Raw genomic sequence first — 25,514 nt, 5'->3', positions numbered from 1 at the left:
AATAGTACCCTTTACCCTTTCTAGCTATCACCACGTCTACAGCCCCTTAATCATCGCGCAATTAGTTACCTCTCCGCAAATTTGAGCGCGAGCGCGTCAAGAACAACATTAAGCGTAGACTGCTGTTGGTTGAGTATTGCAGCAGCTTCAGAATTAAGTTCTGATCCACCCATACTCTGGTAGGTTTTCTCAAGCTGGATCCTCGTCTGTTGCACGTTGTTCATCAACACACACGCCTAGATCAACATTAGTATCAACATGAAGATCATCATCAGTATCAACATGGATATCATCATCAATATCAACATGTGGATCATCATTAGTATCAACATGAAGATCATTTTAGTATCAACATGAAGATCATCATGTTTATTAACATAAATATCCTCATCTAAATAAACAGGTGGACCATCATCATTGTAAAAATGAAGATCATTATCTAAATCAACAAGTAGATCATCATCTAAATTAACATGCATGTCATCATCCGTGTCAACATGTAGATCATCAACAATATTAACATATAGGTCATTATTAACATCTACATTTAGATCATCGTGTATATAAACATGAAGATCTTCAGTTGTATCAACATATAGACCATCATTAGTATCAACTTAAAGATCATCAGTGGAATCAACATGAAGATTATCATTATTATCAACATGAAAATCATCATCTATATATATCAACATGAAGATCATTATCAATGTCTCCATGTAGATCATTATTAATGTCAACATGAAGATCAGCATATAAATCAAAATGTAGATCATCATATACGACATAAAAATCAACACCAATATAAACATGAAGATCATCATCTATATCAACTTGTAGATCATAATCGTTATCAACATGAAATATCATCATTATATCAGCATTTAGATCATCATCATTAGTATCAACATGTAGATCATCGTCTATATTAATATAAAGATTATCATTCATATCAACATGAAAATCATCATCCATATCAACAAATAAATTATCATTCATATCAACATGAATATCATCATCATTGTCAATATGTAGATTATCATAGGTATCAACATGTAGTTGATCATTAATATCATCATATAGATCTTCGTCTATATTAAAATGTGATTCAGCATCATCAATATCAACATGCATTTCATCATTAACATGCAGATCATCAATATTAACATGTAGATAATCATACGGTACCTCATGTACACTATGCACAATTTAGGATTCCATAACAAAAACATCTTTATTAATTAACATTGATCTTACCGTGCGTTCGTCCTTAAGATGATTCGGGAAATCATTCTTCAGCAGATCAGCATAGGCAGTTAAAACCTTTACCACCGTCATTGCAAACCTATGCATGTATCTGTTCCAGATACCAGGGTTCAGGCACTCCAACTTCTGTAGGACCTCGAAGCACTGGGTGAGCTGAGTGAACACGTCCACCACAGAGCTGGAGAAGTTCGAGTGCTCAGTGTTCTTCCGGAACTAAATAGAAAGGATATTAAAGATAGAAAGGATGCTAACTCTTTGTAGAAAAACTTCATTTTTAGATCTATAACTAGAAAGTGTTTTTTAATGTTTAATGCAGTGTGGCCCAAGAATTTGTGAAAAATGACACGTGCAGTAGTTTGAAAATAAACTTAATAAGGGATGTGGTTCTATCTTTATGTAACTACATAGTTTAATGATTATTTTACAGTATAATGGATCCCACTGTACTGTATGTACGGGTCTACCCACAACTGTTAAGAATTAATTATAAAAACCATAAATTCTGAAAGTTTATCTACATTAAATTTTGTTTTCAGAATAAAATATTATCCTTGAGTTAATACGAAATAATTCAGTAAAGGATGATACAATATCTTTAAAGCTGGAGTGAACCATTAAATCAGAACTCAACCAAAGGAACTGAAAACTTAAATTGTCTAATCCTTAAATCTTAGCAACTTAATGTCGTAGACCTTTCCTATTTTAAACTATGAATTGTGCTGGATCAAATAACCAGAGTATAAATTATCTCTGGTTGCAAAGAATGATGTAGGCTTTGAAAAGTTAGAGTTGGAGGCAAGCGTTCTCTTTCTTTAGAAGTCTTCTCATATTTTGTGAGTGACCCTGTAAAAAATACTAACCCCATCCTTCTTATCTCTAGTATAAGCTCCGTGCAGGAACTCCAAGGAAACATCGTCGTTCTCATTCAACCACTGCATCACGAAGGCTTCGAACCAAGCCGGGTATTCAGGCACTGCACCCTTGTACGGTGGGACATCAGCTACATAGGTCTTGTACAACCATTTCACCCTGAATTGTACAGATTATAAATTAACTTAAATAAAAGAATACATGTATACTTTAGGTAGAGGGGTTAGGGTTTCTGTACACATTTGACTTTAACGTATTAGAACTGAAAGGAATTAGTTTTATCAAATTAATAACAAAGATTGTAAACAAAGGCCGAAATTGTCCTAGGCCGGGTAGAAAGCCCATGCTTTTTAACTAACTGAGGCCGTTCTTCTCTACCGAATGTATAAACAAAGCCCGTCCAGATGGCGTACTTTGGGGGACGATATTATGACCGTAAGATGTCTCCCGCTAAATTCTTATGTGCTCAAAAGATAATTCGTACGCACACAGTCGGAGACGTCATCTGGTCGACCATTGTATAGCGTTGATTTTTCTAGGGGTTTATTTACTTTAAACCAGTTTCTGCGCACAAATCCTTTCCCCTCTACCTTTAGCTAGTATACTCACTGTGTTGAAATATATATATTTAATTATCGTATTTTTGTTTATTTTCGTTTCTCCTATTTCAATTAGAGAGCTCAGGTTTGACATAAATATAGATATAATTACGTTCTGATTTTCAGAATCTAATTAACTATTTTCTATTTACTAACAAATATATTCCATTAATGAAGGATGCTTTTCCGACACGAATATTGATTTTTTTAAATTATTCCGGAGTAAATAAATAATTCTTGCCCAATTAGATTGACAGCTGGGTTAAGAAAATTGTGGAATGATTATCGACTCTTTTATTGCATAATCTACATTCTACAAACCCAAACATATTCTCTGCCTTAACAGTGATCCAAAGGTTGAAAGCTCGCATAGATCAATCGATGGAGAATAACGAACTCGTCTGCAAAGCAGTGCGACTGACTTTCTCATGCCAGACCAGCGCCATTTCCCTTCCCTTTATTCCTATTCCCTGAGGAAAATTAAAGGCCAAGGCGACCAAAGAGAATAAATAGATTATATGGAAATAGTACAACAAAATTACACTTTTATCGAGTAAATTCCTCTCTATTTATAATCTATTCTCTTTGGTTGCGACACTTTAAAGTCGACCCAGTCTTTTTTTAAAGCTTTTTAAAACTGACTCGATCTCTTTGCCTTTCCTGTTTCCCAGTCAGTAGTATTTTTAGGGTTCGTGGGGGGAGGGAGGGGACATTAAAGAGAGAGTTATCATTATTTTTGCAAAGAAAGCATTGCCTGATTTACAACGGTACCCTTAAAAGCTTGGTCTAATCAAGTATAAGTTAGATATCAATGTTTATAATTGTGACATGAAAATTTCTACTGCAGGAAAATGTGTAGGAGTTATCACAGTTAAAAAGTTTAAACCCGAAAAATCGACAATGTCTTCCACAATTTTGACCCTATAAAGGGTGTCCAGGGTACCGTTTTAAATCTTAGCTTGGAGGTTCACTTGAATTTACGCTAACAGATCCTTTAATATCGAATTCTCAGTTTCTATTTTACCTGAAATGGCAGTTGAGGTATGTTGATGATTTACAAAGTCTATGCTGCTCATGTTCCTCCAGAGCGTACTTCATGTCAGTAGCAAACAGGGCCCAGATCGTAGATGCGGAAAGCTGAACAGGAACAAAATAAAAATTGGCAAACAGTCCCTTTAATTTAAATCACTGAAACCTTTCTCAATTTAAGTTAATTAAAAGTAAAGAACAGCTTCCCCCCCCCCCACCCACCCAGAACAGCCTCCTCCCCCCACCCTCTAAAGTTTATCCAGAAAATATTATTTCACAAGAATGTCTATTGAAAAATTTATACAAAAATAGAAAAAATTCCAATATTTTAATATTTCAGAAAATATCAACATTTTGGCAACAAATATTTTAGAAAATTAAAATTTTCATTACTTTTGTTCCATGTTCGATTAGCTTTGATGTTAAATTGACAGGGGGATTTTTTGCAGCAAAAAAAACATTCAAGTTTGTGAATAGTTGACTAAAATTTCAGATTAAAAATGTCACTTTTGGATTTAAAACATCAAAATATTTCAAAATTTGAAAAATGAACGGGGAAATAATAAATCAAAAACAAATAATTTGAAATAAACTGTATTTTAAATTCACAATATTTTTCAATTTAAAAAAAAGCCTAGTCCCTCCCCCTCGTTCTAATACTTTCAACATATCGTAAACAAACTGCTGAATTAGATTGCTCATGAGGAAGGTTTATGAAAATTTTCTTTAAAATATTCATTAAAGAAATTGTTTCTTTAGTTTTTTTTCTTTATACATCAACTAGACAATCTTGAATTTAAATAATAACCCAACCCGGTGTAATTTTCTTTCCATTAATTTTAAGTGAGAAAACCGTGAAAATCTTCTTCATTGAATATTAGATGATATATTAGTGATTCGTTGACGGTACCCTTGGTTTGAAGGATTCCTTACAACTACGTTGATAGTTGAGTTTTCCAAGGGGAATAACCCCGCAGCTTTCCAGGGATGGATGTATTATTTACCTGTCCTATATTGAGCTCCTGAGGGAACTGGTTGAGGACGGGTCCGTAGGAGTTCTTGTCCTCCTCCACCACGGAGGTTATGAGGGCGATCAACTTGTGCCAGAATTCAAGGTCGTCCAGCCTCGGTCCAGTGTCCTCGGCGTCTCGTTTAGCCTCGTTAGGATCAACCTCAAGTAGGTTTAATTTATAATAAATATATTATTCTATGTTCTAGAATTCTATGTACATTCCAGTATTTTGGAGTTTTATCTGTGTATAAAAACTTGCATAGCTTTCTAAAAAGATTATTTAAATCACAAGTAATTCAACTAATATACAGGGTGTCCCACGAAACATGACAATAGGAAGACGACTTGAAAGTCGTCTTTGGTATTTGAATTTATTTGTGACATTTAGTCTTCTATCTACTTTCACATGTATGATTCTTGAAACAATTATCACATAATTCTCCTAGCCCTGGTATTTCCAAAAAGTGGTCTGCTTTTTTTGTGCTTCAATATTACCGGAGATATAAAGAGTTTGGTTCAGTTTTTAATTTTGTTAGATAAAAGCAAAATTGTCGAAATCTGAACGAAATTCTTCATATCTCGGGCAATATTGAAAGCACAAAAAAGGCAGACCACATTTTGGAAATGGCAGGACAAGGGAAATTTTGTGATTATTATCACTAGAAATTTACTTCTAAAATTAGGTTGACAAATAAGCGCAGCATATTATATCAAAAATCAAGACGACATTCAAGTCGTCCTGCATACTGTCATGTTTCGTGGGACACCCTGTAGGTTTTGGTTATGAGATGCTAGTGTACTTCTAATTACATTCAAAGATTGTGAACAGGTGAACGCTGCGGCTCAAACTTTAAAAATCTATCTAAAGGAAAAATACAACCCCTCGAATAGCTGGTAAGTTTAAATTAAGGTTATGTTGTAACCATTGCGCCGAACCTTCGGATAATTTTAGAGTTTACCGGGTAAAAAATAATCTTCGATATATAGGCACACAATAATTTGGGATTGGTTTAATAGCTTTGTATACCTGGAACTTCCTGTTATGATTATAACGATCCGTTGGGTTGGTTTTATATTCTTGTATACTCCCTGTTATAAATCTCGTAACAGTTCTCAAATAGGGACTGATAAGCTGGGTTGGTTTTATATCCTTGTATACCTGGAACTCCTTGTTATAGAGCTCGTAACAGTTCTCAAATAGGGACTGATAAGTTGGTTGTATATCCTTGTATACCTGGAACTCCTTTTTATAGAGCTCGTAACAGTTCCAAATAGGGAACTGATAAGTTGGGTTGGTTTTATATCCTTGTATACCTGGAACTCCCTGTTATAGAGCTCGTAACAGTTCTCAAATAGGGACTGATAAGTTGGGTTGGTTTTATATCCTTGTATACCTGGAACTCCTTGTTATAGAGCTCGTAACAGTTCTCAAATAGGGACTGATAAGTTGGTTTTATATCCTTGTATACCTGGAACTCCCTGTTATAGAGCTCGTAACAATTCTCAAATAGGAACTGATAAGTTGACCGTAAACAGGCTTTCACACAATCCTTGACCACGGTGCTAGCTCTGGGAGGAGATGTTAGTTCTTGAACCTGTATTATTCAGTCAATTAAAGGGAGTTTAGTTGTAACTTAAAGCATACTCCAGATTCACAGTGATATCCTTAAACCTTTTATTGATCAAAAATATGTATGATATAGTTGTTTTTCTAGCTGGAAAGTGTTAATTCCAAAATTTTACTTCACTGTTTCTGTAGCAGAAATCCGCAATTCACTTTAGTAGAGACCCCACAATAGAAAATAATAAATTTTTAAAGTATAAACTATAAAGATATGTCATTCATTCATAATCAAAAAAAGCTTTTAAAGGCACCATTGTGAATCAACATGTAAGAAAAAACAAGATATCTAAAATCTCTCCTCGTAGCTCCCCCTCCCCCCCCCTTCTTCCACCCTTATGGTACATTATAAATATTAGAATATATTTAACCTTACCATTTCTTATGATTAAAGGGAGAAACGTGTAAAGCAAAATTAGTAAAAATATCATATCGATCAAAACCAAAAGGAAAAGGAAAATCTAAAGAAAAGTTTTAGAGTTAAAATGAAAATGTAAAATGATTGTAGATTTAATGTGAAAATGTTACACTGTTGTTAAAACATCTTCTGGATGAAAAATTTTATATTTTCAATACTTTTCTAAATTAAATAGTTTCCCAGGGCAACTCTTTACAATTTTATCCAGCTAACGTCAGCTTCCATATCCATCTTTATCCTTCAACTTTATACAAATCTCTATTTTCTGCTGAGTGCTGATTGATTTCTTCTCATTTGTTCCAATCATTTTCGTTAACTTTTTTTCATCAAACTTTTAGTAGAAGCAGAAACTAGATATTGGGTAATGATTATTAGAATATACACAAATAAAAAATCACTTTATATCGTTAGTTAGTTGACAAATGGGGTGTATGCAAATAAATCGGATGTGTGGGTGTGTCTTATTAACATTCTAGCCTATCTAATCGTTCAATTCTGCTAAATCCTTATACCTTTAATCCTTTCTCCCTACAAAGTTCCAAAATTACATATTCTCATTTTTACTTCCCACATCTTTCTCACCTTTCTTCCTTCCCTTCCCTCGCTACTTTTCCTTTTCAACTTCTCTTTCTTTTTACTTCTTAACCCTCTTTCCTCGTTCTTTTGTGTCTTCTATTTCTACTTCTTCCCTTCTATTACTTCTAACTTTCCTTATTTCGTTTCTTTTCCTTTTCTACTTTTTCTACTTCTACTTTCCTTTTATTGTTCATTTTCCTGTTCTACTTTTTCTATTTCTACTTCTTCCCTTCCTTTACTTCTTACAATTCCCTTCCACCGTTCCTTTTCCTTTCCTACTTCTTCTACTTCTTCCCTTCCTTTACATCTTACTTCCCTTCCTCCGTTCCTTTTCCTTTCCTACTTCTTCTACCTCTTCTCTTCCTTTACTTCTTACTTCCCTTCCTCCGTACCTTTTCCTTTCCTACTTCTTCTGTAGCTTTCCTTCAAATCTTTCTTACTTTCATTTCCATTTCCCTTATTCTTTTATACTTCTCCTCCTTCTTACATCCCTTCCTTTCTTACTTCCTTCCCTCTATTATCATCCTTCTCTTCTTATACTTCCTCCACTAATTCCTTTCCATTTCTCCTCCTTTTCAATTTCTATGCCTTGTACTTCTTCCAAACCTTCATCGGCTGCCCCCCCCCTTTCCCTTTCTTCTTACCATAATTTCCTTTCTTCTCTTCTTATTAAATTTTTGAATTCGTTCGTAATGTTGGTTTAATATTAGTTTAAAGTTTAGTGGCACCATTCTGTTGTGCTAACACTATTCTACAGTGAGAATCAAGGAAGATAAAATTCAAGTTATAATTAAGAGTATTTGATGCTAATTCCAAAGAAAAAGGTTTGCTGTAAGTTAAAGTTCATTGAACTATTTAAACCCTTAATTTAAGGTTTAAAGTCGTCTTCCTATTCCAGAGTTTTCTTGTTCTCACTGTAGCTCCATTGGTTAATATATAGTAATGAGGAACATATTTCAAGATTTGTGAACATGAAAGTATTTATCGGATAACCTATAGGCCTATTTGATCCATGTTTTTAAACATTAGACATTCTTTAGAATAAGTTAAGTTTAGCATATTGCTCCCAACAAGTTTGCTTTTATTTACAATATACAAAGTTTTCACTGAAGCGGGTGGGAGAGAACTTATATTATTTGAGTTAACAGAATTCATTGTTTGAAATATCAAAGGTATACGACTTTGGGTTGCAAAGAGATAGGGAATTAAAAATCAAAGTTTGTGGCAAAGACTTAATTCCTTTAGTTAAATATATTGGTATGGTAAGTGGAACTGTTTTTTGAACAGCTTAAAATTAAAAAAACAAGGTGTATAAGTTAAAAAAGGAAAGAAAAAGTGATTAAAAGAATTATTTAAAGCAAGGTTTTATAAATTAATAGTGGAAAATATGGTAAAAATTATCATTTAGAAGTTAGAATAGTTTTATAGACCATACTTCTATATGGGACTTGGCTCATAAAAGTTCTTTTAGTGAGTTGTAAAAGAAATACNCCCCCCCCCTCCTGCCTAGCATTGGGGTTTGATCTCTTAAAAAGGATAATCTATAAATATTTCCTTTCAGTTATCTTCAAATAATCTAGCATACAATAGGAGAACCAAAATCTGTTAGATATAAAATATCGCCAAAGATTTATAAATTAAATTGAACAATATTAATTCTGATTCTCACTTAACATTTTTCATTTATCTTTAGAAAGCTGTTGGTTTAATATTTAAATATTCTAAATCTGTTTTTGTTTTGCCAGATAAAAAACAAACAGATATTTAATCTTTCTTAAATAAAGTAAGGCTTCAATTTTTTATTGTTTTTATCCCAAAAGCTTGTTTTTGTTTAGTACACAAACATCGAGATTATTTTTTCTCTTTGCTAGAAAACATTAAAAAAATTATTCGTTCCTAAAACTTTTTTGAAAAATTGGGGCTGTTGGCTTTCCAACTCCGAACACCCTTTACCTGGACTGGTGACCATTTCTTTATATTTTCACCCATGTTATCTTGGTGTTAAATTATTTTTTTTTTATTTTTATTTCATTTCTAAACAGATAAACATTGCTCACAAAATCTGCAACAATTTTATTTCCGAAAATTTTTCCGGTTAAAATATTTCTTCTGTTATGAAAAGTCTTTATTTTCTGCTGTACAACTATAGTGTATGAATAAATATGTCCGTCCTCTACGCTCATGGTTCTCTCTTAGTTGAGAGATGATACTAAATCTCTCTCTTTCTATATGTATAAACTTGTATTCCCCCTCCTCCTTTACCATTACCCCACCCCCATTCCCCTACCCCTCCCCGTATTCCCGGGGCCTTCTCCCTTTCCCTGTTTTTCTCTACGAACCTTCATCCTGAAGAATGTAATTGATGTAAGTAGATCCACAGTTGCCTTTAGATCTTGTAGTTTCTCCTAAAATAATAAAATAATTATTCTAGAGTTAGTTAAACCAAACCCGGAGAACAAATAGAATTGGAGTTAAACCAACCCCGGAGAAAAAAAATCAGGGTTTGAATAAAACCAAACCAGGAGAAATTACAGGATTGGAGTTAAACCAAACCCGGAGATATTATAGGATTGGAGTTAAACCAAGCCCTGTGATATTATAGGATTGGAGTTGAACCACACCCGGAGATACTATAGGATTGGAGTTAAACCAACCCCGGAGATATTATGGGATTAGAGTTAAAGCAAACCCGGAGATATTATATGATTGGAGTTCACCCAAACCCGGAGATATTATAGGATTGGAGTTTAACCAACCCCGGAGATATTATAAGATTGGAGTTAAACCAATCCCGGAGATATTATAGGATTGGAGTTAAACCAAGCCCTGTGATATTACAGAATTGGAGCTATACCAAACCAGGAGATATTATAGGATTGGAGTTAAACTAAACCCGGAGATATAATAGGATTGGAGTAGAACCACACCCGGAGATATTATAGGATTGCAGTTAAACCAAACCCGGTGATATTACAGGATTGGAGTTAAACAAGATGTGGAGAAAATACTGGAAAATACGAAAGCCAAATTCACCATATTCTGATAAAATTTATTCAATTCGGCGAAATAATTATCTTCTTTTGTAATTTTTAAGGTAATTGACTAAATCACTCAATTGCTCCCAATAAAAATCATTAAAAGATCTTCTTTCGTTTTGAAGAAACTGAATACTTGCTACAGACTCTAAATTTATAAATCTTCTTTTGTCTATGCAACCTCATGTTGTGCGTAGACCTTTGAAATTTCAGACTTTAAAATTGTGATAGATCAAATAGTCAAAGTTTGAAATATCAAAGGTTTACACCCCATCAGGTAACTGTACACTGTACTCTGGTTAGATCTCTTGACTGTACACTGTACACTGTATAGATTTAGTAACTGTACAGTGTACACTGTATAGATTTAGTACCGTACTATTTTAGGAAAAAAAGTACCAGGAATCAAAAACACAGATAAAGTTCTGTGTTCCAGTGACATTTTTTCCAACGACTTGAGAAAATTCGGACTTTTTTCCAATTTTTTTCTGAATTTTTTTCCCGGGACTTTCTTACATAGATTGAGATGTAGTATACCTGTGAGCTGGCTGGGAAATTGTTTCTGTACATAGATAAATCAATCCGTAGGGAGTTATGTAGGGTATCAAGTAGACGGATAAACCGGTCTTTCTGTAAACAAACAAATATATTTTTATTTCTATTATTATTATTATTATTATTATTATTATTATTATTATTATTATTATTATTATTATATTATACCCCGAAGTTTGATGCCGCAAATCTATCACTAGCGGACACGTTTGTTGATGCTGTAGTATGGGCGTAGTACGCGTTTATATTGGCGAGCAGGGTCGACATACTGGCCGGTACGCAGGCACACAGGTACTTCGTGGACAGACAGTTAAAATGCCTGAAAAAAAAGTTTTAAACTTTTCAGTTTTTGTTTGAAAATGTCGCTTGATTTAAGAAAGTGCATTTTTGCAACTGTTTGATTCTTGTTTGCAGGGTAAATAAAGGGTTTCTGCAGATTGTGAAGTTTTCAGAAGAGGAGGGGGCAGAGTTAGTGGTGAAATTAACAATATACATAGATATTAAGAACAGGAATGGAATCTGCCCCACAAATCTAATCTTTACAACCTGGTGGTGTAAACCTTTGAAATTTCAAACTTAAACTATTTGATCTAACAGAATTCATAATAAAAATATCTTAGGTCTACGACATTGGGTTGCAAAGATGTAGGGATTAGAAAATTACAGTTTGAGGCAAAAACTCAATTTGCTAGGTTGAATCGCAAGAAAATTAAATTATGCAATCATGCCTAAAAATGTATACTTACGTCATAGCTTGATAGATAGACTCTATCCCGTATCTAAGAGCGAACTCATCTACTATATCCTGGGCAGGAGGATCAAAATAAACCTTCCAGCTCTCCTCTCCCTTGGCTTCAGGTAGGATCACCTCACCACCATTCTTCTCACACAGGTAGTGGAACAGGTTTTCGTGCAAGCAGGTGTACTGAGAGTGGTACGGAGCAACCTGAATAGTTCATCATGATAAGTACAACGTAGAATAAGTACTGATGTACTGAGAGTGGTACGAAGCACCCTAAATAGTACATCATGATAAGTACAACGTAGAATAAGTACTGGCACCCTAAATAGTACATCATGATAAGTACAACGTAGAATAAGTACTGATGTACTGAGAGTGGTACGGAGCACCCTAAATAGTACATCATGATAATTACAATGTAGAATTAGTACTGGTGTACTGAGAGTGGTACGGAGAAACCTGAATAGTACAATGTAGAATAAGTACTGGTGTACTAAAAGAGTGTACTGCCTAAATGAGATATGTACAAAACAGATAAATATATGAAAGAATTAGTTAAACACAATAGTAAGAGATCTAATAATCTTATCAGAATTATAAAATTAATGGATTTATTTATCAGACAAAACAATACAATATCTTAACAATTATATATATATATATATGTATATATATATATATAGCTAGTAATATGTTATATGCTATCTTTATGTTACTTCGGAGATAAAATTCTTTGACATGGTTTCTTAAAACTTAGATTTGAAAAATACTGTATACTATTATTATATTTTTAAATAAGTACTTCCTAGACCAGGCCCTAAACTAGGGGGGGGGGGGCGGGGGGGGGTATGGCCATGTGGACCCCCCAATTCTCGCGGCAGTCACTTTGGTACTACACTGTGAGTATAGTACCATAGTATAATGTATAATGTATATTAAATGTATTTATATATTTGTATTTACATGTATAAAGGATTAGGTTAAAGATAGGGTTTATCCAGAATAGATCAGTTTAGATAAATGTATAGATTATCCCACAGGGATCCAAAGGAAGCAAGCTCTCACGTAGAAGTCGAATAGAACTTTACAAATTACTTCTTAAAAACTAAAACTGAAAGCAAGTGATTTATAGTCATTAACAGGCTACACAAAAGTATAAGTGAGTTGGTGAGTTGAAAATAAAGTTTAAGGCGTGGCGACAGTTTAAACTCGATCAAGTCTCTTGAAAAAGTATGCAACCTTTTAATAACACTCTGTATCCATGTACACCAACAGTGATACAGCAGGATGGGAAATTAAACCAGGCCTGTCAGGTATTAAATAAAATAAACCAGGCCTGTCAGGTATTAAATAAAATAAACCAGGCATGTCAGGTATTATATAAAATAAACCAGGCTTGTCAGGTATTAAATAAAATAAATTATTCTCGGATAAAGCTTCAGGATGTCACATAAATTTTACAAAGAAGTAGCACGTTCTATATTAGGACTTTCTAGGAAGAAAAACAGGAGCTGAACCTTTCTTGACAAGAATATGTTTTCATTTTAAAATTGAATTGAATATTTCAAGAATGTAAAATTCCTAGCTTGGAGCAAGGTACTAATGCTAGGAAAGTTATTTCAGAGGTGTACACATTTTTTGTACTGTCTTTGGGCGGAAAAGTAAACACCAGACAGATGTCNCCTGTCAGGTATTAAATAAAATAAACCAGGCCTGTCAGGTATTAAATAAAATAAACCAGGCCTGTCAGGTATTAAATAAAATAAACCAGGCATGTCAGGTATTATATAAAATAAACCAGGCTTGTCAGGTATTAAATAAAATAAACCAGGCCTGTCAGGTATTAAATAAAATAAACCAGGCCTGTCAGGTATTAAATAAAATAAACCAGGCATGTCAGGTATTATATAAAATAAACCAGGCATGTCAGGTATTAAATAAAATAAATTATTCTCGGATAAAGCTTCAGGATGTCACATAAATTTTACAAAGAAGTAGCACGTTCTATATTAGGACTTTCTAGGAAGAAAAACAGGAGCTGAACCTTTCTTGACAAGAATATGTTTTCATTTTAAAATTGAATTGAATATTTCAAGAATGTAAAATTCCTAGCTTGGAGCAAGGTACTAATGCTAGGAAAGTTATTTCAGAGGTGTACACATTTTTTGTACTGTCTTTGGGCGGAAAAGTAAACACCAGACAGATGTCACAGCCTGACATGGAATCCATTTTCTCAAAAATAATCTATGAAATACTCTGATCAAAGGAAACTATTACGTAAATTTTCAAAATTATGAAAATCAAATGCTTTTAACCTCCTAGGATACTAAACGAACACTGATGCATCTATTCTAGTTTTCAAAGTCCGCCCAGAGAGAACTGGTTTCAATATGGACTCAGAGTATAAGCGACCGCAATAAACTTTCCTTGCATTAGTAGCTTGGTTTGGAGAAAGTTTAGAGGAAAAAAGATAATTTTATTGTAACAGCCAGCGAGTTCTTTTCTCTCGAACCACCCCGAACTAACCGGAGCGAGACATGCTTTCGGTTTCTTCTATTTGAATTCAATCACGTGTTGGTCTATAATTAAACAATCTTAAAATTTGCGGCGGAGTTGTCAATTTTTACTTTTGCGTTAAAAACGCATATGCTGACAAAAAAAAGGAAAAAGGGAAAAAATGAAAAAATTTACGTTTAATAGGCCAAACTGGGATCACAAGTCACAGTTCTCTGGGATAAAAACCGGTACCTAAAATATGCGTGGAACCCATATTTAAGAAAAAAAAAATTTTAGAGATAAAAGTTGAGAATAGCATAGATTGTAAGGTTTGTCTGATTAAAGGAGTTTATTCCTAAACAGCCCGTACATATTTAGCTCTAGTAAAGTGATTGTATGGTTTGTTTGATTAAAGGAGTTTATTCCTAAACAATCCGCACATATTTAGCTCTAGTAAAGTGATTGTCTGGTTTGTCTGATTAAAAGAGTTTATTCCTAAACAGCCCGTACATATTTAGCTCTATTAAAGTACCTGTTCTTCTCCTTTGATCTCTACACTAATCTGTAACCGGATAGAACCAGAGACAGAACTACGGTCTGATCTCTTCTCCAGGTGGTACCAAACATCCATCTCTCCAGACAGGGTTCGGACCTGGACATGGTTTGAGGTTAGGACGGAGTAAACAGGAAAACATTTCTTTCGCAATATTAAAGAAAGTGTACGAACGCTGATAAATTAGAGTTTAACTTCGTTTTAAAAAAGAAGAAAATAAAATAAGTTTAATTAAAGTATGGCTGTTTCACAATATCATTTGTTTTTCTGCTGTAGTCACGCACGATTATATTTGAATATCCGAGCTGGGTCAACCTTTGCAGTCCTAGTTTGGACTGTACCGCCAAAAGCACGTGTGATGGTCGGAATTATGTTCTGAGACTAATAAAAAAGAAACTATAAAAGTATAATGATGTCTAGAACTAACCTCAATAATTGTTTGTCCCAGGAAATCATCAGATTCTCGAGTTAGTTTCTGTCGGAGTCGAGACTTTAGATCGTTATCCTCGTCCCAAACTCGCACCTTGATCCGGTCACTCGAATTATGGCATTCACTGAAAAAATACTTTATATCTCAAAGTTTTAGCGCACTAAGAACTGAGTCTTTTCTAATCCCAATATCTTTGCAGCTCAATGGCGTAGACTTTTTCAAACTACGAATTCTATTCTCTCAAGTAATTAAAGTTCAAAATATCAAAATTTTACACCATCAGGTTGCAAAGATAAAGATAATAGAGAATTTGAGTTTGTGGCAAAGACTCCATTCATTGTTTAAAGTTTATAAAGTTAAATGGGGGGGGGGGTATGGAGATAATAACAATCGCTTTGTGAATCTATTCAGTAAAATATTTATTCCCTTGAACCCGAAATGAACTAGAACCTCGTAACAAATTCCAATTTTCTAATCTCTTTCTCTTCCCCACCTCAAACTATGCATTCTGTTTGATCAAATAGTTTGAAATTGAAATATAAGGGTTCCACCATTAGGTTGCAAAGATATAGAAATGGAAAATTAGAGTTCGTGGCAAGTGTTTAGTTTCATTGAGAGTGGCATACTTACAATGAAAATTTTTCGTTCCATTCTGGGTTGAGTTCTTGCGGAACAGTTTTGGTTCTCTTCTTAGCTTTTCCAACCTGAACCGTGACATAGGGGTCACTAGTTCCTGTTTTATCCTTGGCAATCAACCCCTGGGCGCAAACCACTAAAATATAATATTTTCTAAAATTGTAATTGAAAACAGTAAATAATTGGACAGCAGTGAAGGACAGGGGCGTATATACGAGCTAATAAATTAAACTTTTCAGAAGCTCACCCGCACCCACTTGTCCCGTTTTGTGTACTGTACAATTAGCTTTGTTGAAGTCAATCCAGTACTCGAAACGGAGTTTACACTACAGTGCTTACAGTGCACAGTAATCTAGGTTTGTACTTTTCCACAAGGGGGCGGGGCTCAGATCCTATATCCCCTCAGGTATTAAATAAAATAAACCAGGCCTGTCAGGTATTAAATAAAATAAACCAGGCCATTATACCCCGAAGTTTGATGCCGCAAATCTATCACTAGCGGACACGTTTGTTGATGCTGTAGTATGGGCGTAGTACGCGTTTATATTGGCGAGCTCCTATACGCCCCTCGTGAAGGATATGGATTATCCGGCCTGGTTACTGTTGATATAGCGTTGACAGGTTAATAATATTAAACAGTTTAACAACCAAACAACATGAAACATTTAATAAACTTAAATCGAGGGAAATCAAATTCTTTTTTTTTTACTCTTTGTATTTCCCTTTTTAGTTGAACCTTAAATGTAACTCCACAAAAAGAATTTCCCTTTTGAGCTGAACATTAAATGTAACTGCACAAAAAGAATTTCCCTTTTGAGCTGAACCTTAAATGTAACCGCACATAAAGAATTTCCCTTTTGAGCTGAACATTAAATGTAACCGCACAAAAAGATAAGTAAGAAAGTTTTTCTTTAAGGTGTTGAAATGGGAATTTTTGACAGCAAATAAGTTATAAAAAATAATTTTGTATATCTTTATAAATTACACTGGGTTTTATTCATTGAGAAATTTAAAAGGCAGAATATTGCCTAAAGATAATACAAATGAATTAAAGTTAATTTAAGGTTTGAACGGAATATTTAAAGTTTTTAGATTTTAAATAATACAGTTCTTGAAGTTGAAAAAAAAATTAACTCTTTAAATATTTTTAACAGAACAAAAAGTTTCACTTTTTCTTTTTTTTAATTCACGAATGGAAATTTTTCTTCAGGGAAACTTCTGTAAAAAATTATAAAACAAAAAACAGACAACTTCATCTTGCGAAAAAGAAAATTTAAAAGGTTAGATCTTAGCTTCTGAGCAACTTTTACTATTTAAAGAACTCGATGATCTGAAAAATAACATTTCCTTTTCGAAAAATCTTAAATAAAGAATTTTTGTTCCTGTTGTTTATAGGTTACTTTTAACAATAAGAAACAATAATTAACTAGTTAAGCAACACCAATTCCGTTAGTTAGAAAAGTTTATATCCCATTTACTCACAAAAATAAAGACTCTGTCATCCAAATTACTGAACTTTTGACACTTTAAAATCATGATAACACTTTTTGTTCTCTCATGAATAAAAATACTTTTTAGAGACTCACTTCTTAAAACAAAATTCTTTTTAAAGAACATATAAAACGTATATATTGCATATTACAAATATGCTAATGCACGACTTTAGAGAAGTTTTTTTTTACAGAAGATAGTTATAAACAAATAATATGTACAATGTACAGTATAGACAACTATTTGTATTCCATGTACTCCATGAATTACCTGTAACCTGGACCTTGCACTCCCATTTGCTAGTACCCTCTAGTACCGCCTGCTCTCCTGCCTCCAGCTGAGTGCTATGCTCTCCTGGGTCCACACAGAACACAGTCCTACCGTGCAACATTTAACAACACTGTACACGTACACACGTTTAGATTTGGCGGGAACAATTTGGTCGATTTTCTGGTTTTGTGTACAGTGGAGAATATCCAGGAATGGAGCGGATTGTAGTTATAATTTATAAACAATCCGATCCATCCCTTATTAACAACAACATTACATTTATTTTTACAACACGAGGCCCAAATTTAATCAATAGCGAGAAGTAGTTTAACTATGTCTTCGTGGTTCAACTATATACTTCTCACTATTTACTGAATGTGGTTTCAGACTGAGTTATCAAAGTAAACAAATATTTTCTTTCAAATATTAGATTTACAAAGTATTTCCTTTCAATGGTTTTTGATGAGACTATTGATGAATTGTATTGTACTACAAGTAGGGAAGTTGGCAGAGTTTTATTTTTCCCCGCGGGGGGGGGGGCGGCAATAATATAAACAACACTGTACAACAACACCACTACCACATAACATTGACATTGAGACCCCACCAAGGAGGTTGACCTTTTATTGCAATTTTAGCGGACCATTTGCTGGTTCCCTCTAAAACTAGGGCTCTTGTTATTTCCAAATATCGACGATGAATATCCAGTGTTATGTTAAAGGTATTCCTAACAAATAAAAGCCTTTAAGTTAATCTGTCGTATCGATAAAAACGTAAATACTATTTCCCAAAAAAGTTATGTAAAATAATGATTCTTTTTAAAAGAAATTGTTTTTTTTACAGTTCATCAGTTCATATATGAAGGAAGTGAACACTCGCCTCAAACTCTTATTTTCTAATTCCTACATTTTTACATTCTGATGATTTAAATCTGTGATATTTCAAACCATGAACATGGTTACAAAATCAGGTTGCAATAATACAGGGATTAGAACATTTGAGTTTGTGACAAAAGCTTTTTTCTCAAGCTTTTGGTATTAATATCAACACTATTTTATTTTTCTTATTTATTTGAAGTTCGTTCCAAAACACATGGAAATTAGATTTAAACTAAAGTTCAGATGACTAACCTGATTAGCTCAAATATCTCGGGCCGGTCCTTCTCCCTGTCCTTCATCCTCTCCTTCATGGCAATGATGATCGTGTTGGCCTTGTCGTCTGCTCCATGCTTGCTGCTCTTCTCAGCAGCCCCTGAAATTAATCAATTAAATAATTTAGTAATTCTAAAAATGTATTATTTAATCTTTATTTGTTGTTGTTGTTGCACAGAAGGTTTGCAATAGTAAAAGCGCGAGTTATGTAGAATAAAAAAATTGAATTTACTTCACACCAATAATGTGTGAATAAGATCTATAATTGCTGAGTACAAGTAAATTCTTTATCTAAATTATTTTTCGATTTAACTAAGTTATCAGTCTTAAATGAAACTTTAGTGGAATCTTCATGACAGAAACAATCTCAAGAACTGTCGAGGGTCAACCCTGACCGAATATATTTTGAATAAAATGTGCATCTATTAACATCTACTTTATTGACTCTATGAGGTTTGGTCCATCATCAACACACAATTTTAAATCTTTCTTTAAATCTCGGGATAAAGCATTGGTCTTCATCTCATCTAGACCTATGGAATAATTAGATTCCTTTTGGAAATCCCGTGGTAATCAAATCCTGCAGGGATAACTAAAATTTCTAATAGTTAAAAGCTGTCTCCTCAATATATATATATCCGAATGTGTACTTCATATTTCTATAAATGGTATTTCACATATGCTTTCCTAACCATGATTTGTCGCTTGATAAAAATTTCAAGATTTTAATTTCTCAATATACTACATTTCAACACAAAGATGACTTTAATATATTCTTAATTAAGTTTTTATAAAAGTTTAAATGAATTAACATTAAAAAAGACTTTGATCTCTTTAAAAAGGAAAGAACTTTAATATAAAATGTAAACAATTAAATAATTAATTTCACAATCAAAGCAAATTAAAAAAGAACGATATAAAAACTACTATTATTATTTGAAAACGGGATCGAAATTGAATACATTACTGCGTGCGTTAGATGAGAAGATTGTATAATGTAAAAGCTGAATTCTTTTTCGGAACTAGTTTTCTCTAAGTTTTGAAGTGGAAGGAAGGGAGGGGGAGGATATGGTTTCGTGATTTGAATATTGAATCCGTTATTATAAATATTCCAGGTTCTTCACAAGAGCTGTGCCTTACATTCTTAAATTATTTACTTCTATTCATCTATAGTCAGAACCAGAAAACTCTTAAATAGGAAGACGACTTTTAGACTCAAGTTATAACTTTAAAAAGTCCAATAAGCATGAGACACAGCAATTTTTCAATGGAAACAGGCCCATTTCACTAAATTAGTGAGTTAATAAGTGTCTAATAACATCAAATACACCAAATAAACATTAACTGTTTATATTCTTTGTTACATACTTTTGGTTTTTACTTAGTATACTGGATCATTTTCAGACTGATATAAAAAATAAATAGATAAATACGGACATGTGATTGTATCGTGATATCCTATCTTGATTTAGAATAATTAAATGAGAAGGATTGATTGACAGTAGACCTGTTTGTCAAGCTCTGACGGTTTAAGTAATTACAAAAATGGACTTGTAAAAAGCGTTTGACATCTTGATGGGAAAAGGAAATTTAAACCCTTTAAAAATAAAGCCGAAGGGTTTATAATTGAGTTCCAATGATGGATTTTTTGTCTAATTAATAAATAGAATAAAATAAATAGTAAAAGATTTAGTTGAATGTTTTAATGAATTCTAGTTTTATTTCTGGAGGAATTTAATATTCTGAAACAGAATAAAAAAATTTTCTATTTTAGAATTCTTCTTAAACTGATTTTCATTTCCTCAAAACTATATTTTTCTTTTCAGATTAATGTCAAATTTTGACAAAACATTATATTTGAAATATGAAGCAAGGGCATTGGAAAGAAACTAAATTTATAATAGAATGAACAAAGTTAATATTTGATTATTAGAAATTTACCTATTATATCAAATTTACCGAACATTTTCTTCAAAAGAATGCTAGGGATTAAAAAATGTGTGCGATTTACCTAACTTTATGTTAATAATTTTAGTTAATAACACAATGGTCGTAATTTCAAAATACATGCTTTGATTCATGATTCATGCTATTTGCAGAAACAATACAACTCTATATTCATGGTTAAAAACAATGTTCTGAAACGTTTGATCCATTGATCTATTGATCTATTCCTATAATTTCTATGTTTTGTACAATAAGTTCTAAATCATTAACAGCTAATGCATAGTATTATTGTTTTAAATTGTTTATAGTAAAGTTTGCCATGATAAATGACAATAAATTTTCATAATACATCAATTGTCAAATTGTTTTCTAGCGGGACGAAAATGTTTTCTAATTAAACCTATACCATGCAATTAGAATGAATTTCCTACATTATCTAGAANAGATTGGAAAGTCTTAATCTATAAATATATATCCTCCCCTCTCATTTGCAATTTAAGGTTTTTCGAAAGATTAGTAAATCTATATAATAACGCTCTTTGCTCATATACATAAATATTTGTCAGCTATAGCTGGTCAAACGGCTGGACCAAATTGGCTGAATTATTATAAGAAACCCATGGATACCTGCAGATGGAAACATAGGCTAATAAATTCAAAAGTTGATTTTTTTTAAACTCCACGGGCAACGTTGGGAACTCCAGCTATTACTATATATATTGGATGAATAAAAAAAGCTCTATTTAACTAGGAACTGTCTCAAAAGGGCCAATCGCTAACTTCCAATCGCTAGTTTCTAATCGTTAGCCTTCAATCACTAGCTTCCAATCGCTATAGCTTCCAATCGTTTTAAGAAAATGGAAAATCAATTTCTTAAAACTTAATTATATTGATGAGATTCGTTTTTAAGTATTTTTCAATTCTTATTATGCTTAAAATATCAATTTACGTCCAATCGCATTACAATGGAACTGATTACTCTCCTCAAACACTAAAATTTCAATCTTCATATCTTTTCGGTCGTTTGCGGGATTTGACAGTTAGAGTTTGAGTAATCAGTTTCTTTACTATTGAAAGTTAGAGTTTGAGTAATCAGTAATTGCAGTTTCTTTACTATTGTAAGTTAGAATTTGAGTTTTCAGTTATTGCAGTTCCTTTACTATTTAAAGTTAGAGTTTGAGTAATCAGTAATCAGTTTCTTTACTATTGAAAGTTAGAGTTTGAGTAATCAGTTATTGGAGTTTATTTACTATTGAAAGTAGCTTCACGCTGGATTATAATTGTAACTTATGAAGTATATTTGACTAAGTCAAAAATCATCTATAATTTTCTATTCTATAAATTCTATTCTTAACTTGAAAAGAATGGATAAAAAAAAGCAAAAATACAATCGCACATTTAACTGATTTGAAGAAAAAAAATCCCCCCCCCCCCCTCCTCCAAAAACTTATAGTTGCGCCTATTGGTGCCGTACAAAAGAAAATGTAATTATCTTTTTGCATTCCTTATAAAAACACTTGCTTTCTCACTCTCTAGACCTTCAAAGTTAATAGATATAGAAAGCTGGTTAAAAACTGATGAAAAAAAATTCAAAATGCTCTGTTTGAAATTCAGTTAAAAAAAGATTCAGTCAACTCATTATTGCTGAATTGGTCGACTTTATTCCGTTTACCGAACTCTTGATATATATATTAACTTTGGGTATTCTATGAATCCTTCAAACTATATGAGTAAGACAGGAGGACAGTTTAATCTCTGTTTAGATGTATACCTGGAGATGTATCCGTTCTAAACCCTGGGAATAAATGGAATATAATAAAGAAACACTGAGTAAAGAAGAAAGGATCTACCCACTAAGTGCATAAAAGGATTATGAAAAATGTATAAAGTATGAGGTTGGAGAAAAATAACTTACTTTGCAAACAGTCAGCGTTCAGTAAATCCTTACATTTTTCATGACATTTTACTCCGCATTCGGTACACCGCACTCCCTGTACAGAATATATAATCAGTTAACGATCCATCCATTTTAAAGCATAAAATTTATTTACTTTTCTATAAATCAGTCAAAGAGGAAAGTAGACAAAAAATGGTACAATTTTTATTTCGACCAATTTTTTCTTTAGAGTATTTAAAAAAGTCCACAAAGGAGAAAAAAACGGTCGCCAGAAAATGATTGGTTTTGTATTGTTTTTGTCAAATAATTTTTTGGAAAAATCAGACTTTGGTTGGTATACACGGGCATCCAACATTTCATTCCCAAATAAACTTTTATATACAATAATGAACCAAGCGTTATTTGCATTGCGAAGCACCCTAAATTAAGCTTTCGGTGCGTACTGCAGTAATCCTGCAGTATAAACTGGCCGAAGAATACTTTTAACAAGTATATATTTTTAACATCATGTTCTCCTGCTTTCACTTTCCCTTCTTTGCTAAACCTATTCTACCAAGGTTTATCCCACCCCACCTTGAAAACATCTGATCAAATCCGTCCTAACTCATCCCCTCAACCTATCACGTGTTCTTTAACGATTTCCAATATTCAGATGATCTCTGAATTAACAAGCTAAAAAATATGTTTTTCAGTTTCAGTAATACTGCTGAATATAAGAATTGAGTATTATATTCAAATTCTTGAATAAACCTCTTCTTCTCCCCTCTAAAATACCTCAATATCCCTTCCCTTCTAATATAGCTCTCATTCCCTTCCCTTCTAATATACCTCTCCTTCCCTTTTCATCAAATATACCTCTCCTTCCCCTCCCCTCTAATATACCTCTACTTCCCCTCCGCTCTAATATACGTCTCCTTCCCTTCCCCTTTAATAAACAACTCCTTCCTCTCCCCTCTAAAAAAGCTCTCCTTCCCCTTCCTCGAATATACATCCCCCCCTTTCCTTCCCTCGAATATACCCCCCTTCCTTTTCCCCCACATTTTTCAACTATATTTATCCACTCCCCCCTTTACCCATCCTATTCCCTTTTCTCTCCGTTATCCCTAACTCCACCTCTCCATCCCTTCACCTGTCTCGCTATCCCCCAGAGCAATCCCTCGCACTCGTAGCAGTATGTAGGGGAGGTTGCTGACCAAAGAACGAAGTTGTGTGGTGTTGTGCTGGAGATTGGGTAAATCAAGGCCTGCAGGGTCTTCTTATACACGTGCATTTTCTAAAGTAAAAACACGTGTTAAATATCTCAAATTAAATCAAGTTTGACCCAATGTGCGTATTGGTTTTTGAAAATAAGAAAATTTGATTATTGATTAAAGGGACTGTAAAGGAAAAATGAAAGGGGATATAGGCAGAAACCTGAGAATCTCAGGAGTTGAAAGATACCTGCAAGACATCTATCTGATGTTCCTGTCTCAAGAAATTAATATAAAACTGTGTCACTGAGTCTTTGCCACAAACTCTGATTTTCTAATCCTTATATCTACTTAACCCAATGTTATAGACCTTAGATATTTCAAAAATATGATTTCTGTTATATCAAATTAATAGTCTAAGTTTGAAATATCAAAAGATTACACAATCAGGTTGCAAAGATATATGGATTAGAAACTTTGAGTTTGTTACAAAGACTCATTTCCTTTATACAAAATTCATAAATATGCAATTTTGTATAAAAGTAAGAGTGTTAAACAGATCATATTCAACAAATACGCAACCAATGTAAACACGACGATAACCCACAGGAGCCTGAGAATCTCAGGTTTAATCCTATTATAAATTTTTATTTGCATTTTGCATTTTAAATAGATATTTGACACAGTTTTATAAAAATTTCTCGAGACTGGAACATCAGATAGATGTTTTATATGTATTGTTTAACGCCTGAGATTCTCAGGTTTCATTCTATACCCCCTTTACCCCCTTTCCTTTTTCCTTTACAGTCCCTTTAATTGAATAATATCATATATAACATAAAAATGAAAAGTTGAAATGGATTTTGAAGATTGACTTCTTCAGAACATTTAATCTAAATTTAGGAAAAGGAAAAAGTATCATATTTCGACAGAAATATATCGGATATTACATTCTGCCACAACCTTCATTTTTATTCTCAAGAAAAAAACTAAAAATCTTTCCGAGTATCCTGGAAAGGGATGGGAAAAGTTCCGTCTGCTTTTCATGTTCATTGAACTTTTCAAAATCATAACTGAGGACTAAAAGTCGTCTTTATATTCAATAATTGTTTTGGCGGTACTGTATGTACTGTATATACAGTATATACTGTATATACTGTATATACAGTATATACTGTATATACTGTATATACAGTATATACTGTACATACTGTATATACTGTACATACTGTATATACTGTATATATAGTTTACACTGTATATACAGTATATAAAAATAAATTTGAATTTTTCTCTCCTTACCAGTTCTTCATTATCTAGGCTGGGTCGGTGAAGGGCAGGGGTTAAACCTGACGCGTTGCGTTTTATTGCCATCGTCTAAATGTATTAAATAGTTATAAATTAAAATAAAAAATACAGTTAGAATAAGTCAAAACTAATTGTGCACCAAACAAAATAAAAATGAGCAAAATGAAAGTTCAATTTGGAAATTTGGTAAAGTAGAAAAATGGAAATAAAATACAATCATATTCTACATATTTAGAATATAAGCTTGTTCTACGAGGAAAGAAATTAAGTTATTAAATAAAATTAATAGTAAAATTCTTAAAACAAAAATCTTAATTTTACAAAATATGAAGAATTTTTTTTTTAAATTATGAATCTAAATATATATATATATATATATATATATAAAAGAAACTGTGATATTTCAAACCATCAAGAGATTG

General features: G+C 32.9%; 1 protein-coding gene across 13 annotated transcripts in view; it reads right to left on the bottom strand.

Annotated features, from left to right (window-relative positions):
- LOC111708785 (protein unc-13 homolog B) overlaps positions 1–25,514 on the bottom strand; it is a 107,804-nt gene that overhangs the window by 8,432 nt on the left and 73,858 nt on the right. For 12 of the 13 annotated variants that reach the window (XM_023482268.1, XM_023482269.1, XM_023482271.1 and 9 more), the window contains 18 exons: positions 25,087–25,161; positions 23,724–23,867; positions 22,613–22,688; positions 18,730–18,850; positions 17,600–17,706; positions 15,833–15,974; positions 15,200–15,326; positions 14,752–14,871; positions 11,728–11,927; positions 11,150–11,300; positions 10,964–11,056; positions 9,731–9,796; positions 6,246–6,371; positions 4,769–4,936; positions 3,760–3,872; positions 2,127–2,295; positions 1,258–1,479; positions 70–236 (listed from right to left, as the gene is read on the bottom strand). In XM_023482268.1, the coding sequence (XP_023338036.1) occupies positions 70–236; positions 1,258–1,479; positions 2,127–2,295; positions 3,760–3,872; positions 4,769–4,936; positions 6,246–6,371; positions 9,731–9,796; positions 10,964–11,056; positions 11,150–11,300; positions 11,728–11,927; positions 14,752–14,871; positions 15,200–15,326; positions 15,833–15,974; positions 17,600–17,706; positions 18,730–18,850; positions 22,613–22,688; positions 23,724–23,867; positions 25,087–25,161 (2,387 nt within the window). Of the gene's footprint in view, positions 1–69; positions 237–1,257; positions 1,480–2,126; positions 2,296–3,759; positions 3,873–4,768; positions 4,937–6,245; positions 6,372–9,730; positions 9,797–10,963; positions 11,057–11,149; positions 11,301–11,727; positions 11,928–14,751; positions 14,872–15,199; positions 15,327–15,832; positions 15,975–17,599; positions 17,707–18,219; positions 18,327–18,729; positions 18,851–22,612; positions 22,689–23,723; positions 23,868–25,086; positions 25,162–25,514 lie in introns of all 13 variants that reach the window. The other variant, XM_023482265.1, reaches the window with a different exon arrangement.

This window comes from Eurytemora carolleeae, unplaced genomic scaffold (genome assembly GCF_000591075.1).
Source record: "Eurytemora carolleeae unplaced genomic scaffold, Eaff_2.0 scaffold909, whole genome shotgun sequence".
Lineage (NCBI taxonomy): Eukaryota > Metazoa > Arthropoda > Copepoda > Calanoida > Temoridae > Eurytemora > Eurytemora carolleeae.
The sequence above is the reverse complement of the archived record's forward strand: the minus strand, read 5'-3'. Positions and strand labels throughout refer to the sequence as shown.